A 21,189-nucleotide genomic window follows, 5' to 3' on the forward strand; every position below is an offset into this window, starting at 1 on the left:
TTACATATATTTTAGCAACTTTCTTAATCTGTGTGAAAAATGTCATAGTGACGCTTATTCAGAAACGAAGGGAGTATATTGTTTAGTTTAATATCATAATTTGTAATGAATTCGTATGAAAGGATTACATTATAGTAGTTTGCTCAGCTAAAAGCACCGTAATATAACTTGTATCTAGGGCATGGCTAGTTGAAATGCATAGGTTGCGGTTGCAAGAGTTTACGGATGCGAGTGACTACGGTATCTAGCGTTATTAAGTGATTTGTACGACTGATACAACGGTTAGATACTGCAAAATATTTATGACTGGTTGATTATGAGATACTGTAACGATTTAATAATAAAACCAGTATCAACGCATTATAACATTATAAAAATATCAAAAACATACTATTACCATAAATATAATAATTGTTAATATAGTATAATTAATGACAATATTATGTTTACTTATTTATATATTTAGTTTAAATTAAAGTTATAATTTCAGTAATATTTGTTTTGAATATTTATATTAGAACTTTTAAAACAATTTTTTTCGTTTATATATGTATTTATTAATGCTTAAAACTTATAGTGAATAGTTTTGGTTTAAGTTTTTATAAAATAATTTATGCTACTGTTAGTGAATTTAAATTAAATATATATATATATATATATATTATTCTAATTTTATAATTTAAACTAAAATTTTAAAATAATTTTATATTTATTTATCAATCCGATTGAATGCTATCGGAAATCATCTTTTGATTTTAAAAGATTTGAAGCAATTTATAGCGTTTTTATGATTGTTGCAAAATGTTATCAACCGCTGGTAACGTAAAAACTGTGTGAAACCAGTCACACCCCTAACCTAGTGGTATAAACCACTTTTTTACATTTTTTGTATGGAATTTGGAACTTGTTTCATGTAGATCAATTGTATACGCCAACGATCTATTGGCCGAAACCAACCCTAGTCAATATTAGTATATAGGAGTATAAGATATTAGTATAATAGTAGAACTTAATGTTTATGGTTTTTGAAAATAATTATAAAAATGAGTTGTTGAGGCCTGAGGTATGGTCAAACAGAGGGAGCATAAACATCGGCGTCAAACGAGAAGATTCGACTGCTAAATTTCAGTTTCCAAAAGATCTTCCAATTTTTATACTCTACGATTAAAATCAATAACATGTTTTCCTTCAATATAAAACAATTAATTCTACATAAGACTTATAAGTCATAGTTCATTTGGTCATTAAATAATTAAATTAGAAAATGGAGATTCAACTGTGACGTGGTCCCACAATCTTCCCTCATTGGTACCTAACGAACCTTACATCTCCTCGAAAAGCCAAATCTCTTTTCTCCTCTCTCTTTTTTCCTTTGGCTTCCGACTTTTTTTACAGTCTTCCAGAATCCAAAAAGGTTCATCTAGTTTGTCGTCTTCTTGTCAGTATCTTTGACTGTCTTTGTTCTAATATGTTCATATTAGAGTCGCTTCCTCTCATCAAGACTAACTACGTTTGACCCGACTTTTCTCTTTTAACTTCTCATGTTGTACTTTCGTTAATAAGTTTTTTTTTTAATAACTGTACCATAGTTAACGTTTCTAATCTATGTAGTAGAAACACCATAATCAAATTAGGTTGAGTGAATATTTTTCAGTGAATATTCGGTATGCATAAACTGAATTACATCTCTATCATTAATAATAACATTTTTATTGTTGTCTCTTATCAAAATATTTTGTGACACTGACATAGTATTTGCCTATTATTAAAATTCGTAAAAATAAAAGTACTTTAAACTTTTGTTTGAAAACATAGATAGCACTAAAAAATAGTGTCGTTTGGAAACGTGGATAGCAGTAAGCTAAGAAAAAAGGGAAATGGCTTATGCTATTAAAAAAATTAGAAGTCCATTATATTATATTAAAAAATAACTGATTTATGTTACTTAATATACATATTCAAATCAAAATAATAATTTAAAATTTATTTATATCAGAAATTCATTCAAAAATATACATATATTCAAATTCTGATTTTTACTAACATATTTTCCAATAACCATTATAAAATGTTTTCAATATATATAAGAAAAATACAATACAAAGCCCAATTTCAAACATCAACTTAAATTATGGCTTTTATATTTTACATTGAAATTTAAAATATAATATATGTGATTATTTATATGATTGTACGTATAAAATACTATTAGTTATAAGAAAACTTATTTGATGGTACGTAAAAAATACGATTAATTATATGATAACACATATTTTTGTAACCTATGATGACACATTTTTGATGGTAAGTAAAAAATACGATTAATCATTTTTGGGTTTGTTTGGGATTTTGTGTTCGGTTCTAATCTTTGAGGATCCAGATAACCAATTTAAATTGGTTTGGTTTAAATATTTGGATAGAGAATTGATAATTATTTTAAGTATTTTTGGAGTTTTGAGTATATTTTAACAATTTTAGATATTTACTTTTGATTATTTGTATATATTTTCAAGTATTTAAACGAACTTAAAAGTATCATATATATTATGGATGTTTTTATATATATTAAATCTAAAAATAATTAATATATATAAATATATAAATCTATTTTGGATACCCAAAATACTTCAGTTCAGATCGGATTAGGTTTCAGTTCTTCAATTACCAAAATTTCGAATAATTTGGATATTTAATCAATTTCGGTTCGGATTTGCACTACTTATTCGGATTGGGATCGGTTAGATTTTTCGAATTCGAGTTTTTTTCTCACTCCTAAATAGTGACATGAAAAACAAATAGTATCATATTTTTTGAAAAATACACCTAAGCGGACGCGCATGTCAAAATCTAGTTCTTATCTTAATACTCACTCTGTTTCATATTAAGTGTCACTTTAGCATTTTTTTTCTTGTTACAAAAAGAGTGTCATTTTAGAATTCCAATGCAACTTCCAGCTTAAAATTAATTAAAAATGCATTGATTTATAAATAATTTCATTTATCTCAAATACTATTGGTTGAATATGTGTAATTAATAAAAACTTTAAGGCATTTTAATCATTTTCTTAATATGTGTGAAAAATGTCAAATTGACATTCTTTATAAAACGGAGGGAGTAATCTATATTATAATAGTTGAGTTTTTGCTCACTCCTCAGCATTGTGTGGGCCCCACTTTTAAAATGTGTGAAAAAATGTCAAGCTCATGGTTCGAACCCGGATTATTGAAATTTAAATACCAACATTTATACCACTAAGCTAAATGATACTTTGTACATCGATGACCGAACCTAATATATATTTATAAAGCTCGGCAACCCTTACTTCTTCGACTTCCTCTGAAGGTCGGGCCTACAAGTGTATTATGGGTTTCATTTTTAAATGGGATTCATCACGTTATATGAAAAAAGCACAAGTTTGCAACAATTATATTTTTTCCATATTGTAAACTGTTGTCTTTTAGCATGAGTTTGAGTTCTTTTCATCATTGTCTCAAACAAGTCTGAGTTACAGAGTTACGTCGTGTGTCTGTTCGTAATCTATTTTTTCACCAGTGAACTCTTTATGTCCCCATCTTAAATCGCTTGATCATAAATGTTCCTGATTTGTAGCCCATATGTAAACCCTATATATATGATTCTCATCTTTGATGAACCCAATTTGCATCTCCACAAAACTCATTGATTCCTCTTAGCTTTAACCATCTTCTAAAAAATGTTTCTCTCTGCCTCTCCAGTTCCTCAAACCGGCGTCCCAGCGTCTGTAACTCAACCTTCGAGTTTTTCCGTCTTGGTCATAGTAGTCAGAGCATAGTCTCTGACTTCCTCCGCTTATGGGATTCCCTAAACTTCAAGAAAGACAGAGAGTTTGTGGGAATCACAGTTCTTTTCCTTGATGAAAAGGTAAGTTATCTTCGATCTATCAAACTCATTTAACATAATTGTTTTAATTGATTTCTTAATTCTTTGTTGAAAAATATTATACAAGTGAATATTATAATTTTTCAGGTTAAACTCATCCCAGTGAACAAGTCGTTATCTGTCCCCTGGACAAAACCATTCTGTCCAAGGCTCTGACCTCATCAAAGAAACAACTTGAGTCGTTATCAGTCTCCTCATTGATCCGTAAGAAATAATCAACACATAATTCCCTTTATATTACTGTATGTATTGTGCTAACATCAATAATCAACAATATTTCCTACCCAAAATTTGTGGTCGTCTATTTATCTCCCTTACTTATCAATCTAATTTTACACAAATCTTTATTTTACAGCTTAAATGAAACCACAATAACCCAAACAATCAAAACACCAAAACCTAGAATCCAAAAAAAGACGAATCATTAATGATCATCTCTCTTTTTGTCTAATCTTACAAATAAACTTCAAAACAAATATATCAAACCAATCAACTCAACTAAAACTCAACGACACATACATTAAGCCAGCTAAAGAAATACAAACTATACTGCCAACTATTTAACAATTTACAAACTTACTTTCGCAGATGCTTACGAAAACGACAAAAACGACAACCAAGATCAGTGAAATTACCTAAACAAAAAAAAACAGAGTAAGTTACAAACTCTGATAAATACAACTTACAATGATTTTTATTTATATATTCCCATCAAATAAAAAAGAAACAAACACAGCCACACAAGGAGATATAAGAGACAATCCCAACAGACACAAAGGCGGCAACAACATCTCCACCTGCTCAATCCTCTTGTCTTATGAAAATAGCTTACATGCTCAATGTCAACATGCCAATGCTATTGTCTTCTTATGAGAAATACATATATTCGTTTAAAATCCATTAAGGCCCAAATACTTATTGTCACTCAATTTATAGTTATTTTTACAAGTCTTCATGTATTTGTTTTAATAGTCCGGTAAAAGCAACAAGTTTAAAAATAAAAAAAAAACATATAACCAACATAATAAGAATAAAAAAATTATTACTTAATACACACAACTAAACTGGAGAAAAAATATTTAGAAACAAAAGGTACTCTCAACAACTTTAATATAATTTATGTAATCTCAACAATACAAGTAACAAATTAAAAATACAAACAAACAATAAGTCTCAGTGACACAACAAACAACATCACATACTATATCAATCACATTACTAACACAGTTTAGTCCTTCATGAGTGGAGAACGGCATGTACACAGTTCATCATCACAACTCTAATCCTATAACAAGAAAAAACTTGAAAAACAATGATCAACCCAAAACGTAAAATTCACAGCTACAATAATCCTAACAAATATTAAAATAAAATAAGAACTCTATCCACAACCCTGCGCTTGGGCGGAGGCAATGCTCCTAGTAAAGTTGAAAACGTAACATGTAGTTGTTAGCTAAAAATTGGTGGAAACATTATATACTAATATGCATGAGGAAAGAAGCTTAATAGTTTATAGTGTTAGTTGAAACAATAAACAACGTGAATGGTGCGGAGAAAGTACTTAAAAATGCTCATAATCGTCGAGAAGGAAGTACAGCAGTAAAATCATAAGACAAAAAGAGAAAACAAACAGTAAGTAAAATATCAGTAAACTAATCAGCATCAAGCCACAACTTGGTGCCACGAAAACAGATCCTAATGGTTACAATTTAATATAGGTCACGTGGAGCCCATGTCGATACCACCACGAGAGGCCCCTCCTGTTTTTTGGACATAGACGACAAAACTATTTAATTAATTTTTTATCCAAATTAAAAAGAGAAAAAAAAAACCGTCACCGAACCCACAACTCACTCACACAGTCACACCAGCTGTGTCCGAGAGCGACCGCACCAGGCAGCCATTTGTGGTCCCCACCATTGGACTTATCCACGTCAGACCTGACTCAACTAATCGGCTCGTCAAGTTTAAAACAAACTGCCACGTGTCTAGCACCATGGATCCACACTGTGGGGGCCTACATGGTCTGGGTTTTTTTGAACTACAATAAAATCTTTATAAATTACTAATGTTATAAAATGAATTTTATAGATACAAATTTTATGTTGTTAGTATTCAATAATCTAATGCATAAAATATTTACTGTAAATGTACATGTATTATAGGTGTAAAGTAAAAAATAACATTAAAATATTCAGAAGTATTTATAAAAATTAAAGATAGACGTCATTATAAATAAAAATAACAAATTATACAATATATTATACATATGTATATAAACTTTATATAAACCCATTATTAATTTATGTTTATATCAGAATCACATATTTACATGAAAAATTTCAAAACTTTATTATTTTATTATATTATTAAATTATGTTATAATACTATTTTATACTGGTATAATTTAAATTGATATAATTTATTAATTTATTAACTTACAGATTATTAATTTAAAGAGTTTTTACTGTAGTAACCTCACTAAATAATTAATTAATTAGCAATCGCGCGTTGTACACCAACCCACCACCGTGGGAGTAAACTCTACAATCACGGCGTAGCTCCACGCGCTGAATATGTACCTTTTGTTGTTACGCGCTTTATTCATTGGATACGTGGACAACACGAACACGTAACCTAATTGCTCAAAATAATTTTTGGCGAGTCAACAACCGTCGGGAGAGAGTTTTTTTAATACGGAAAAAGGTTCTTCATCTTTCTTTTTTTTAACCTTCCGAAAGTTTTATTAATTTATGCGATTTTCTCGGGAACTTATTTAAGACATTCACAGTTCGTCTCTTTTGGCATCCCAAATATTGTCTTCGTGTTCTCCTCTTTTCCCATATATTTTCTGTGTCCCTTATTTGATTGCCGAGAAACTGCGAGAAATAAAAAATTCGAGAAGGAGAATAAATCTCTCTTTCAAAATCTTTGTTCTTTTCTTTCATAGTTGCTTTCAGTTTTCGAAGCCGTATCTGCATTTTCCACCACAATTTGTTAGATCAAAGGTTCGTTTTCTTTCTATGTATTTCATTTTTTGTTGAAAAAAATTAGACATTTAACAGTTTCATCCTCTGCGTTTTTTTTTTAAAATCTGTTATGGGCTTGGATACGTTTTTATTAAGTTGGGTATTTGCCTGAACTGGTTTAAAAACCTGATTTTTTTTTCTTCTGTTAATATTTTTTTGGAATTGGTACTTTGTTCTGATTGTGGGTGGATTTTGGGTTGGAGAGTGACAATGATTTGTCAAGCTTTACGCGCAGCACATTTGAACTAGTGGTGGTGGGTCTTAACATGTTTTTTTTTCAATTGTCTATATCCTCCAAGTGTGTTATGAAACTTGGTTAAAAATTAATTGTTTCTTCCAAACAATACAAATTCTCATGTTCTAACGCTTTTTCAAAAAAAAATTATATGTATCTGTATTTGTTCTCTTTCCATATGTCTTTTTACCTTTTTTTCTCTAAAATGTAGTTTTTACAAGAGTAGTGTCTCTCTCCAAGCGTGTACGTAGTTTTGCAGAAACCAAATGTTTATGCCCCTTTTATTGGGTATCTGATGCTTTACCTTTAGCTTCAAACGTCGGTCAAAATTGTGAAAAGATGCGAGGTTTTCTGTATCAGTTAGAAATTCAAATTTGGACAAATGATCCCACAGTTTGTTCCTTCCTTTGGTAGCACAGGATTATAGAAGAAGTTGTACTATTTTGCAAATCTCTCTGGTTTTAATTACGCTTTCAAAATTAAATTACAAAGTTAGGTCCATTCATGATTAATATGTTTCCTTGATTACCATTTCATAACAACTGTCAGGTAAAATACAAAAAAAAAAACAGGATATGTTACATAACTTTTTGTTTGTTTCTCATTTTGATAATAACTTGAGACCCATTTGGGTACACTTTGGTATCCAATGTTCTCTTGTCAAAGTATTTCATCTCTTATCAATTCTCTAGTTCACAACTTATGTAGCTCTTTTCGGTCTTAACTGGTTCTGTTTGTTTTTTGCATCTGCATTTCAGGGTCCTTGAGTATAAAGAAAGAGAGTGAAAATCTCAGAGCCTTCTTCATACACAATCCGCTGAGGAACTTTAGTTTTGTTAAGAAATTGTGTTGTTATGGACATAAAGTCTGGTCACTCGTCTCCAGTAATGACTGATTCTCCACAGATAAGCAACTCGAGATTAACGGTTCGTCAGAGTAGACTACCTCCTTACTCATCAGCCACGGCTGTGTCACAGAACAACAATCTCTTGCTAACAGTTCCCAGAAAGAAAACTGGGATTATTGATGATGTTAAGGCTAATGCTTGGCTTGATGCAATGATAGCTTCTTCTCCTACCCCAGCAATAGTTGACAAAGACAACATAAGCAGCAGTGATGCTACTACGGATATGACTTATCGCGAATGGACGGTCAAGTATCCATCAGCACTTACTACTTTTGAGAAAATCATGAGTGTTGCAAAGGGCAAAAGGATAGCTTTGTTTCTTGATTATGACGGGACACTTTCTCCTATTGTTGAGGAACCTGATGCCGCCTACATGTCAAGTGATGTAAGTTTTTCTTTATTATTTCAGTTGAAATGCTATAACAAATTAAGTTTATACTTCTTCCTCTTAATGAATTATTTGCTCCATGCCCTTTTTTAAACATGTTTAGATGCGAACGGCAGTGCAGAACGTTGCCAAGTACTTCCCAACCGCTATCATTAGTGGAAGAAGCCGTGATAAGGTAATTAATGATGTCTACTGAACGTTGTCTTGTGTGGTGTAATGCAATAATCAATAATATTATTTTTTAGGTGTATGAGTTTGTTGGACTGAGTGAACTTTACTACGCCGGAAGCCATGGGATGGACATCATGAGTCCTGCAGGAGAGTCGTTAAACCACAAACATCTCAGCCGTACTGTATCAATTAACGAACAGGTTTTCATTTTCTTGCCTTTTTTTTGTTTCTCTGTAATATCGGTTTATACAATCAGATTCTTGATATATGTGACTTTGGAAAATTTCAGGGGAAAGATGTTAATCTGTTCCAGACTGCTAGCGAGTTTCTACCAATGATTGATAAGGTATTCACAAATACATCTTCTAATGTGTAGCTGAGTTATAAACATCATATTTGATTCTTGAGATTTTATCCTCTCAGGTGCTTTGTTCGCTTGTGGAGAGTACAAAGGATATCAAAGGAGTCAAAGTAGAAGACAACAGGTTCTGCATCTCTGTGCATTACCGCAATGTAGAAGAAAAGGTTTTTGTTTCTCTCAATTTTATTAACCGGTCTGGTTCCTTTAAACCAGAACACGTTTCTTAACAGCTCGTTCTGTTTACAGAACTGGACACTGGTTGCACAATGCGTTGATGATGTCATTAGAACATATCCAAAGCTACGGCTAACATATGGCCGGAAGGTACATCTGAAATCTCTTACATTTATTTCAACAAAAAGAAGTTTCAAAGTTTTGACTTTTGTTTCTTGTTTTTTTTTTTGTCTTAAAAAAGGTTTTAGAGATCCGTCCGGTTATTGACTGGGACAAAGGGAAAGCTGTGACCTTTCTACTTGAATCTCTCGGTATGTTAAAATAAATCTTTCAGCCTCTGCTTCTGTTCTGAATCTTAGTTTAGATATTGACACTGAAACTTCTTTCAGGCCTAAACAACTGCGAGGATGTTCTTCCAATCTATGTCGGGGATGATCGAACGGATGAAGATGCATTTAAGGTTTGTTATTATGCTATAAGCTCCCCTCCAAAGCTCAATTCTAAACATTCTGTACAAGAAATAGTTTTGACTTAAAGCGCAAGTAATGTTAGGTCTTACGAGATGGACCAAACCACGGTTATGGTGTATTAGTCTCTGCTATGCCTAAAGTCAGCAATGCCTTTTACTCTCTTCGTGATCCATCTGAGGTACAACTTTTATACCATTAACCATTTTAACTGAATACTTATAATGAGCTTGATTATGTTTGATTGAGCGACCGTTTTGATCATATGAGTTTCATTTTGCTGCAATTTATATTTATCAGGTGATGGAGTTTCTGAAAGCATTGGTGACATGGAAGAGATCATTGGGTTAGTAGAAGAAAATGACTGACGTTAATATATATATATATATATTATATATATATGGAAGTTAGAAGATTGTTATTATACAGAGACAATGGAGAAAGAGCTGTTGCAAAATTAAAGCATTTCTTTCTTTTGGTTTTTGGTTGTTGTTTAAGTTGTTTAAACAGTTGGATTTTAATTTAATTGATCGGAGGAAGATCACATGAAGGCTTAAACATGCCAGAGATCTTCTTCATGATCATTTTCTCATTTTCATCTTTTATTACAGCTGTAAATTTTTCTTTCATTATAAACATTTTTTTCATGTGTTGTTGGTCTTAACCTTGGTTGTTCGGATATCCAACTGGTTCAGATTGAACCGGGGTTCAATGATTTCAGTTTTTCAAAGCATGAAATTCGACTCCATTTGGTTATTTTTAAGAGAGAGTCACATAAAAGGACATATTCTGTCTTTAGTTTTCGCTGAGAGACACTTTGGCAACTTGACACACTTTTCTTTGCCAACTGTTTTTTTTTAGTCAGAATTGACCCTGCTTTTGTGTAATGAAAAGTTTGTTTCCTTTAAGAAGATATCCACCGTAAGATAAGTGAGTTGTAACCAAGTTTGTGTTCAGTTAAATTAAAAGGTAGATATATCAGAAAAAAGTAATTGATTTGAGGCGTTGGATCTGTTTATAAGCATAAGATCTAAGGACTGTTGATAGTGTTTGGTAGATTGTGTAGTTAAGAGGGCTGCTCTTCGTCTTAACAAAGAAGATGAAGAAAAAAATATTTATTAATAGGTGTGGATGCTCTTCTCGAGGTCAAAAATAAAACGTTACGTTCTATCGTTGATGTGTTCGTGGAAGTGTAGCTGTGGATGGATAGTATTTGTTTGTTATTGTTGGATTCATGTGGATATGATCTCGTGGTTAGTTTAACATAAAGGCTCGTCCACAAAAGACCCTAAGGTTGTTCTTGCTGTTTTTTTTGTTTAGTTATTGTGAGTGATATTACGTTTTTCACGTAGATTGAATTTATGATTAAGAGGCCAAATGTAAGCCCTGATGGTTATCAAAAAGTAGAGCAAAGTAAACAATCAGAGAGCAATAGATTAGTTAACTACCGAAAGAACAACGCAGTCTAAATTAGTGGCATTAGAATACATGAGAAGACGTAGCCGAAAGCGCACATTAGTAGTACTACAAAAGGTGCCTCCCAAACAAAAAAACCTAGGGATGAGATGACTTCTCAGTTTGTCATGGTCAACGAAGACTTGATCAGTAGGAGAGTTGTGAAAAGACTTGACAGGTGAGTTGTGGTCAGGTGAGTTGTGGTCAGGTGACTTGTGGCTAGAAGAGTTGTGGTTAGGAGAGTTGTGGTCAGCGGTTAGCGGAGACTTGGTTAGGAGAGTTGTGAACAGGTGAGCGGTGGTCAGTCGAGTCGTGGTCAGGGTAGTCTTGGGCAAGAGATTTGTGGTCAGGAGATCTCCAAAATTAAGGCTAATTATAGTCCCAAACTCTTCAAGGCCTAACCTAAGGGGATCGGCTCCAAACACAGTCCAGAGCGTGTAGTCTAGTTTACAAAGCAACTGTCGGGACAAAAGACATTGTATTAACTTAATAATATGGGCACTGTCGGGTCTGGAGATCAAAAAGCTTCCCGAAGGATGACTCTCTAATCCTTCTAAAATCTGGAGTATCACCATCCATGTCGGTGGTTGATTTTGAACGAGAAGATAAACTAGACTTAAGTAGTTGATTTTGAAATCAGAATCTAACCTTCCATGTCGGTAGTTGTTTGTGAAACGAATCGGAAGAGAAGAACAGGCGGCGGAAGAGAACACAGAAAGTTGTCTGGAACAAAATTAGAGAAACAGAAACAAGGATTCAGCGAGAGCGAACAAGATGCCGGGGTGGTGGAACGAGAGAGATACAGAAATCGAACGGTGGAAAGGGGTAAGATGTCGAAAGAGACGAAATAAAAAGATGTAGAATGGAATCAAACACAACGACTGAGATCTAGGTGGATGAGATGTTGCACGGGAGAAAGGGGTTAGGGTTTCGTCGCATTGCATACTTTTCTCAAGTTGGGGATTTGGTTTGAAAGAGGAACCGGCACGATGGACACATTATCGCTTTTATTTTTGATTTTTTTTTTTTTTTTAACATTAATCGTATTTGTTAGGGATGAATGTCTAGTTAGATAGTCTAACGAGAAGAGAGGTCCTTTAGTTAGAGGTTATCTTGGTAAATTTGTTAAGGGAAATTGTCTTGTAGATTTAATGTGTCTCTTAGGGTAATTGATAACTTAGAATATGTCTCTTAGGGTAATTTTCCTATTTTTAAAGTTCAGTTTAGATTCGGTTCAAATTTTCTCAGGTTTGGTTTGGATATAGTAACACATCATAAACCCAACTAAACATGCTTTAATTTTGGGTTCGGTTTTACACAGGATTTCGGTTACCCAAATATTTGTTTTTGATTCGAAAGCACACAATTTAATTCATAAAATTGACAAGTTTAATTAATTTACACAAACAAAAGCTTGGTAACATATGTTAACAAAATTATAATTAAGGGTTTATTTCACAGGATTTTTAGTTGAGAGTTTTTTTACGATTCATCTTTAGTTAAGGGGTTTAATTACTAAAGATCCTTAAATGCTGTTTAGACTATAAGTTTAGTAATAAACAGTTCGGTTGGTCATTTTGTCCTTCCCCTGACACCCCTAACCTGAGTTCGATTTCCTTTCCTGCACCTTGTGTTGTCCTTTTTTACTTTAAATTAGTTATAGTTTTGGCTTTTTTGTTAGACTCTAGGCTTAAGTGTAAATTATAACCCAGTCCGCCACTGAAAGTACAAAAACGAGTCATGGGTCCATGAGCCATTAATCATTTTTTTTTTAACGCTGGATAATTATGCTATTACAACTATGAGAAATATTACAGACGATTCACAACAACCGCTTATGGGAGAGGCTGTGGTGGATCTTCCCGAGGGATATGAAAGCATAACAGCTAGAGAGTTGTGGTTAGACGGTGGGGGTGGAATCTTACCAGAATTTCTCCCTACATAAATGATGGGAGATGGCTTGAGCTTCTAGCAGTGGTTGTGGACACTGTAACTGGAGTGAAAGACCGTTTAGCGTGGGGAGAAACTCCAAATGGGCAATTCACAGTTAAAACAGCATACGAGTTGATAAGAAGAGATGATACTTCAAGACAGCAGATGGAGAGTTTATTTAAGAGTGTGTGGCGGGTGGTAGCCCCAGAGAGAGTTAGAGTGTTCCTCTGGCTCGTTGGGAATCAGGCTATCATTACAAATGCGGAGAGATATAGACGACATCTCAGTGGAACTGATGTGTGCCAAATATGTAAAGGAGGGGTTGAGACGATTTTACATGTTCTTAGAGACTGTCCTGCAATGGAGGGAATCTGGAATAGATTTGTCACAGGTACTAAGCGGCATGCATTCTTCTCGATGCCTTTGCTTGAGTGGTTATATCGGAACTTATGTGATAACGATGCTCCAAGTGGGATACCTTGGGCCACGACGTTTGCCTTGGCTGTATGGTGGGGATGGAAGTGGAGGTGTGGGAATGTGTTTGGGGATAATCGTCTTTGGAGGGATAGAGTCCAGTTCTTACGTAACTTGGCCAGCGAAGTGACATGTGTGAAGAAGGCGGAGGAGAAAAACATGGTTATGAAACAAAGGGTGGATATAATGATTGGATGGACGCCTCCTCGGGTGGGGTGGATGAAACTGAACACTGATGGAGCATCACATGGTAACCCGGGGCTGGCGTCGGTTGGAGGGGTGCTGCGTGATGGTAATGGTGAGTGGTATGGTGGATTTGCTCTTAATATAGGGAGGTGTTCTGCGCCTCTGGCGGATCTTTGGGGGGTCTACTATGGCCTTGTGATTGCTTGGGAGAAAAACATAAGTAGGTTAGAGGTGGAGGTTGATTCTAAAATGGTGGTGGGCTTTCTTTCGGCAGGGATCGAGGATACTCATCCGCTGTCTTTCCTGGTATGCCTATGCCATGGCTTCTTGACGAGGGATTGGTTGGTCCGCATTGTTCATGTGTATAGGGAAGCTAACCGCTTAGCTGATGGGTTAGCTAACCTTGCTATTTCTCTTCCTTTTGGTTTTCATCGTTTTGATGTTGTTCCAATTGAGCTTGTTAGTTTCATACGAGAGGATGTTGATGGCTCATTACAGCCACGACAAGTTCGAATGTAGTTTGAAGTTGTTCTTTTAATAAAATTGGGAGGCTCTCTCCCATCTTTTTACCAAAAAAAAAGACGTATCTATCAAAAAATAATAAAATAAATCACATCGTTAGAGAACATGGAAGCTTACTCAAGTAATTACAATTTACACGTCGTTACACACACAATATGGTAGGTAAATCAATAGGAAACAAAAAGAGGAAAACAGAAATCAGTGAGAATCATTGTGTTTTGAGAAAGTATCCAATTCACAGCCACACTTATAAAGACACATGTCCACTGAACTTTTGCAGAAATCAGCATGCCCAAATAAATTACTAACAAATTAGAAGAACCGGTTAAGTGGGTAAACCAGTAAATTAAACGCGTTTAGGGATTAGCAATAGAAATCTCCATTGTTAGCCTTTGGTTTTGTCTCTGTCCCTAATAAATAAATAAAATGAGAGAATAAAATCTTCATTATTCTCTTTTTTGTCAGAGGAGTTTCAAAAACTACACGCACTGTACACACCCTTCATCTCCTCCGTTTAACGTTGTTTTCGAAGATCAACGAACCAGAACATAAAAATGGCGGCGGCTAGTTTCTTATCGCGGTTTTCTATGAACTAACTCGTGGTAAGACGGTGTTCTTGGAACTAACTGTCCCATTCCTCCTCAATGGAACTTCACTTATAGCTTTCAAGTCAAAGATCAGATCAGAAGCTTCTTCTACTTCCCTTCGCTTCACTTCCAGAGAGCTTCTGGTGGGTTTGGTCCAATCGTAATCAACAACCGGGATCTTATTCATATCCTTTTCAGTAAGTCTGATGGTGATATCAGCTTTATGATTGGTGATTGGTATACTCACAACCATACAGTAAGTGAGAAGGTTTTACTATTTTACTTTTTGATTGTATGATCTTCCAATGTTGGTGAAAACTTTGTTTGCTTCTTTAGGCATTGAGGAGTGTACTTGACTCTAGTGAAGAACTTGGGATGCCTGATGGAGTTCTCATCAATGGCAAGGGTCCTTACAAGTACAACACCAATGTACCTGATGGAATTCAATACAAAACCATTAACGTTGATCCAGGTTCATCATCTTTGAGAGTTCCATTGTATATTTGCTTTGAGATCGAAAGTTTAAAGCTTTCTCTTTACAGGGAAAACATACAGGATCCGTGTCCACAATGTTGGTGTCTCGACAAGCTTGAACTTCAGGATTCAGAACCACAAGTTGCTCTTAGTTGAAACAGAATGTCGCTACACCTCCCAAACAAACTTCACCGATTTTGATATTCATGTGGTACAGTCTTACTCATTCTTGGTCACCATGGACCAAAACGCATCAAGTGACTACTGCATTGTGGCGAGTGCAAGATTTGTGAATGAAACAGAATGGCAAAGAGTCACAGGCGTTGGCATTCTTCATTATTCCAACTCCAAAGGGCATGCCTCTGGTCTTCTACCACTTCCATCAACTGATGTTTCTCACCCTTGGTTTGTCGTGAACCAACAAAGGGGCATTAAGTAAGTAGGTCTTTAAAACTCGTATCTTTAACTGTGGGCTTGACTCTTTTTCATATTGAATGCAAAACACATATGCGAGGGGAGCTCGTCCAAATCCACATGGATCACATCACTATGGACAGATAAACATCACAGGCACATACATCTTGAGGAGTATGCCTCCAACCAAAATCAATGGGTCACTTCGTTCTACGCTTAATGGGGTTTCATTTCTGAATCCAAGCACGCCCATGACGCTTGCGGATAAGCATAGACTGAAAGGAGTTTATAAGCTGGATTTCCCATCCAGGCCTGTTGACAGTAAACCTCCACGTCTGGAGAGTTCTATCATCAATGCAACATACAAGGGATTTATTCAAGTTATCTTCCAGAACAATGACACCAAAGTCCAGACCTTCCATATCGATGGATATTCCTTCTACGTCGTTACGTAAGAAAACCATACCATTATTACTTTGGTTACTAACATTGTTTATCAGTTGTAATTGCTCAAAAATCTGGTGTTCCAGGATGGACTTTGGTAACTGGACGGAAGACAAAAAAGGTTCTTATAACAACTGGGATGCAATATCACGAAGCACGATAGAGGTTGATTCACATTTGCAATTTGTCTCTCTTTTATACACATCGTTTAGTTGTTTAGTTGTTTCTTTTTTGATGTTTTCATTCAGGTTTAACCAGGGTCATGGACTGCTGTACTTATTTCCCGGGATAACGTCGGAATTTGAAATATCCGAGCCGAGAACCTTGACAGATGGTATCTTGGCCAAGAAACATACATGAAAATCATAAACTCTGAGGAAAACGGTAAAACATATATTGGTCAGCCTCAAAATGCTCTTTATTGTGGTGCTCTCAGGAGCATGCAGAAGTAAGCATTAGCAACTTCACTGCTCTGTGCCTTCCTCTCATATCATCTTTAGATCATGACACTTTTTTGTTTCCTTATTTATCCATGCATGGAACAACTCCGCAACTCTGCAACTCTGCAATATCAATACTAAACGGATAGTTGAATCTAATTTTGACTTTCATGATGCTTTTGCTCGCCTCGGTCACAACATTTTGCTGAGTCTCGTCCATCATTCAAGAATCATCTCTGGTTCTTGTCTCCCATTGGTTAGTTTGTATAAGTACAAACTGTTGGGCTCTTGTTTTCTTCTTTGATTTCATTGATTGTTTGTTTATATACTCAGATTCTTTACTTATGGTTTTAATTAACTTCAATTCATGGTATTTGGTTTGTTGTCTAAATTATTGTAACTAAAACTTCTTAGAGTCGTATCAACTTCTCTTTTATGGGTCTTCCCTTTTTGTTCATCCGTAGTTAAAACTTCATTCATAATGAATTATATTCAGTCGTAAACTCTTTTATATCATTGTAATTTAAAGCATGAAGAAGGTAACAAAGAACCAGAGATGCATAGCCTTAAAGGCCGGGAGTGAAGGGTATGCCTGTGCGTGGGAGCCACGCAGGACCAGCGATAAATCTTCCAACGGTGAAAGCAGAAGCATCGGAAGCTCTTTTCAACACATGAAACCCATTCCAACGAACACGCCACCGCGTGGAGGAAGCTGGTCCGCTATTCTTATACTCCGCATAGAACAGCGTGTCTAAGCCGAAAATGGAACCTTCGATCCACGGTGACCATCCGAATGGACTCACAACACTATCCAAATACGTCTGGAGTACCACAGTGCGCGAGTACTTCATCCAAGGCCGGCCCATGTATGTCTTAACAGTACGGAGGACCGGTTTGAGATCAGGGGCCGGTAGGATTCTTGAGTTATGGATAGAGATCCCTGTGTTCTGAAATGGATCAGCACGACCTTGCGCGGTTATGACATTGGATTGACCATGTAGTGGCCGGCGAGGGAGGATGATACAGTTTTGAAAAACTACAGCTGCATTTCCAAATATGAAATCAATGGTTCCGTAGATGTAGCACTCGCGGTAAAATTGACGTTGCGAGTGGACCATCAATGTGTCTTGGTATCCTTCGATTGAGCATTTGTAGAAGATTGAGAGGTCTGAGGATGACCGAAGTGCCACGGCCTGGCCCTTGGCAGGTCCTGCCGTGTTCCGAAATGTTAGGCCTTTGGCTATGAAGTGAAGTCCTTCAATACCTGGATCACACGCAATTTAGCCAATTGTTACAATTGAAATAAATTTTCAAATGGTAACGCTTACTTATTTTGCGGGAAATAAAAGCATAGGTTACGTTTTCTTTGTGTTTTTTAAAACTAGTGCTAATAATTGATGACGATCCCAATGTATGATTTAACTTGGACGTCTCCGTCATAAATCTTATTAATTGGAAAACTCAATTCTCACGGATAATTTAGAATATTTTTATTATTAGTAGATATAGAAACTTGTTAGATCCATGCATTAACTAACTAAATAAAATAGTAGATGAATTAATTATTTACCCGCAGTGGCGGAGTTGTAAGTGGTGTAACCACCTTTGACACTTCGACCACCGGTGATAATGGTGGATCTCATTCCATCTCCGACCAACATTATGTTATCGTTATTGAGACGTACGTTTATGTTTTCTTGATATATCCCTCTCTTCACGTATATCACAAACCTCTTTGACATCAACTTTCTCCGTCCAGCCACGTCTATAGCCGCTTGCACCGTCGTGACTTGACCCGACCCGTCCTTGGCAACCACGATGTTAGCTCGTACAGCACGCGCTGATTGCAACTGTAGAAGTCTCCTCTCTTTACCGGATACCCACGTCGGAAAGTCCTTTCCATCAGCAGTGGTGGTACTATTGTTACCGGTGGGCAAGAGGGCTCCGTTGACAGCTAAGCAGTTGCTTATTAAGTTGGAGATTTTGGTGTTTGAAACTATCGGTGTAATGAAATCTGAGACGTTGAGATCGGAAGAGCCGCGTCGGCAAGTCTCGATGTTTGTAAGTGCGGTGCTCAGCCACGTCTGAGCGTCAAAGTCGGTGCACTTTTTTCCAGCACCGGCTTTTGGAGCCACGCCAGCTAGCGTCCGAGTTAGCTGCACGATCGTGTCTTCATATAAGTTAATGCAGTCAGCAAAAACGGCTTGCTTCCGGCAGTCAGTGCAGTTCCCACTTGACCGAGCAAGCTCGTCCCGGGCGGATATAGCCCGATCCATGGTTGCTTCCACCAGCATTAGTCGGAACTCGGATAGCTGTGTCGGCAGTCGGAAACCATTGTGGTTTTTGAAGTAGCATTTGCATGGATCAGGATAAGGAGTTTGGTTGCACCACTTGTCAATGCCGGTGGTGGAATTATCGTCGGCTGAAATGGTGAAAGGATGAAGGCAGAGAAACAATAGTGATATTAAATATAGAGATAGAAAATAGATTCTGTGCATCATCACATGCATGTTGCTTCCTTGGCTAACTGATGTTGTTTAGGTGTGAGGAAGAGAATGTAATTCAAAGTAGAATGTTAAAGACTAAATAGAGTGGGAGCATGACACCAATCTGTATTTATATATTGTGGTGGTATTAACATCAAACCAAAACAAGAAACACAACATTAAAAGAAACACAACATTTATATTGGTTCTAGCTAGATCCACCTTCGCGTACATTGTTTAGCTCGATTGGCTGTTTTGTTATTGCGTGAACGATTCTATCATCACTATTAGCTATTAACATATTATTTTTGGGGGATTTTCAGAAGCTACTAAAATATTTGGACGCTTCACCTTTTTAAAAGAATTTTTGGCTAGTTAATAATCCTTGACGATAGTAGTTTTAAAAAAAAAAAAAGACGATAGTAGTTTTCGATCGATATATCGTGTATATTATAATGTTTGGATCACAAGATATTTTATTGTAAATATGTGAATAAATTGAAAACATTAATTTATAGAAACAATATATTTTTTTTCTGCCTTGTCCTCATGAAACAACAATAATTAAAAAAATTAGTTCTTAAACTATTATACTTCCCAACTTCTAAGGCCAGCAGGTCCGGCAATAAACGATCTGCATCGACTATTGCTAGAAAAACGCCGTACCGTACGAGATCTTGGATTCTTTATATACATCTAAAATAATCCAACAACAATTAAATATCGTCACTTGAAGGTGTTAAATATGATTAATTAACATCCTATATAGAATCCAAGAAGTAAAAGTCTTAAGCAAACGCTTAGATGTTCATACCATTTTTCTTCTCTCCGGATATGAATCAATCGCTTAATCAGTTCACATGCTATTTATATCTTCAACCACCATGATTAACTACTAGACTCGAATCTTAAATAAATGCAGAACCTGTCAACATTTTTTTTTGTTTTAAATATCACCAAGACTATAGTTTAGTGGTTTCTAATTAATGAACAACCATTTTCTTTGTTTAGAATATCATCAAGATTGTATTTTAATGGCTTCTATAAATTTCCCCATCCATATTATTAACAGGATTTGATGTGTTCAGAAGCAGATCTAGAACTTCTTAACATGAAGCATTTTTATGATCTTTGAATGTCAGAGGTATTGTGCTAATTATTTTAATAAATTCAAAGTTGTGGATTAAAAGATTAAAGCTAATTCTATTTAAGAATCAAAATATTGAATTACTTTTTTTTTGAATTATATTGAATTACTTATATTGAATTACTTATACAAAGAGAATATTGAATTACTTATACAAAGAGAATTTAAATTTAGTATGTGACATTTCACACGTGACCCGTTGGTTGTAACACGACCGTGGATGTGGTTCGCTCTAGTTGAAGGTAAATATAGCAAGTAAAACCCATGAAGAAAATGACACCAACAAGCTTTAGATATTAGATATAATAACTATTTTTTCTATTAAAGCATACAAGAAAATAATAAATCTGTTCTTTTTGGTAGTACCTAGGTGGCAATTAAAAATAATTTTTAGATGCCCTTCCAACAGAAAAAAGTAATTTGTCGTGGATCTAAATATAGTCCAAAATGTATAATTATATCACAGCCCAGTCCATATATAGAACAATTAGTTACGTGATGATTACACACGGTTTTTTTTTCTGTTTCACGCAAAATAGTCTATAACTTACATTAATATTCATATATAGTTTCGGGTGTCGGCGACCTTAGTATAAATTTATGCGCTGCAAGTTCTTGTTAGTTGTCACACAAGACCCAACTGATTAAATAGGTTGTTATCTTCAAAATATATAAATGATCAATTCACTATATAATGTTTAATAACCCTATGCAGTTCGAATAATTATGTAATTTAATATATAGTGAACATTCAACTTGTCGAGAAAGATGTCATGCATGTTCGTCTTCTCTAGCTGATAAAAGTATCAAAATTGAACCATGTGATCCCTCGAGTGTCCATGCACACATTCTCACGCAATCACCACATTTCTCGTACAAGAGATGCTCTTCTTTTTTTTAATACAAAAAATAATTTTTCTTTTTCTTTTGTTTTATTTAATGACAGAATATCGTTTTTAACTTTTTTTGTCCACATAT

General features: G+C 35.1%; 2 protein-coding genes and 1 pseudogene across 6 annotated transcripts; 2 read left to right on the plus strand and 1 right to left on the minus strand.

The window, feature by feature from the left end:
• The first annotated feature begins 6,662 nt into the window (after positions 1 to 6,662).
• LOC103833085 (trehalose-phosphate phosphatase A) lies at positions 6,663 to 10,329 on the plus strand. 5 transcript variants are annotated; one of them, XM_033281436.1, is made up of 11 exons: positions 6,663 to 6,926; positions 7,941 to 8,474; positions 8,581 to 8,652; positions 8,723 to 8,848; positions 8,938 to 8,994; positions 9,072 to 9,173; positions 9,256 to 9,333; positions 9,425 to 9,494; positions 9,573 to 9,643; positions 9,736 to 9,831; positions 9,951 to 10,329. In XM_033281436.1, exons 2-11 carry the CDS (start codon positions 8,037 to 8,039, stop codon positions 9,999 to 10,001), a joined length of 1,161 nt encoding a protein of 386 aa, XP_033137327.1. In that variant the 5' UTR covers positions 6,663 to 6,926; positions 7,941 to 8,036; the 3' UTR covers positions 10,002 to 10,329. The 5 variants fall into 5 exon arrangements, with proteins under 5 accessions (XP_033137327.1, XP_033137331.1, XP_033137329.1 ...); XM_033281440.1 differs by lacking the exon at positions 6,663 to 6,926 and adding an exon at positions 6,969 to 7,201; XM_033281438.1 differs by lacking the exon at positions 6,663 to 6,926 and adding an exon at positions 7,242 to 7,470.
• A 4,484-nt stretch (positions 10,330 to 14,813) lies between these two features.
• LOC103833554 lies at positions 14,814 to 17,022 on the plus strand (annotated as a pseudogene).
• On the minus strand, positions 16,829 to 19,142 carry LOC103833068 (probable pectinesterase/pectinesterase inhibitor 59). Its single transcript, XM_018659139.2, has 2 exons — positions 18,149 to 19,142; positions 16,829 to 17,842 (listed from the first exon to the last, which is right to left on the minus strand). Exons 1-2 carry the CDS (start codon positions 19,086 to 19,088, stop codon positions 17,145 to 17,147), a joined length of 1,638 nt encoding a protein of 545 aa, XP_018514655.1. The 5' UTR covers positions 19,089 to 19,142; the 3' UTR covers positions 16,829 to 17,144.
• Between the last annotated feature and the right edge of the window lie 2,047 nt (positions 19,143 to 21,189).

The sequence above is a fragment of the Brassica rapa genome, chromosome A10 (genome assembly GCF_000309985.2).
Source record: "Brassica rapa cultivar Chiifu-401-42 chromosome A10, CAAS_Brap_v3.01, whole genome shotgun sequence".
Lineage (NCBI taxonomy): Eukaryota > Viridiplantae > Streptophyta > Magnoliopsida > Brassicales > Brassicaceae > Brassica > Brassica rapa.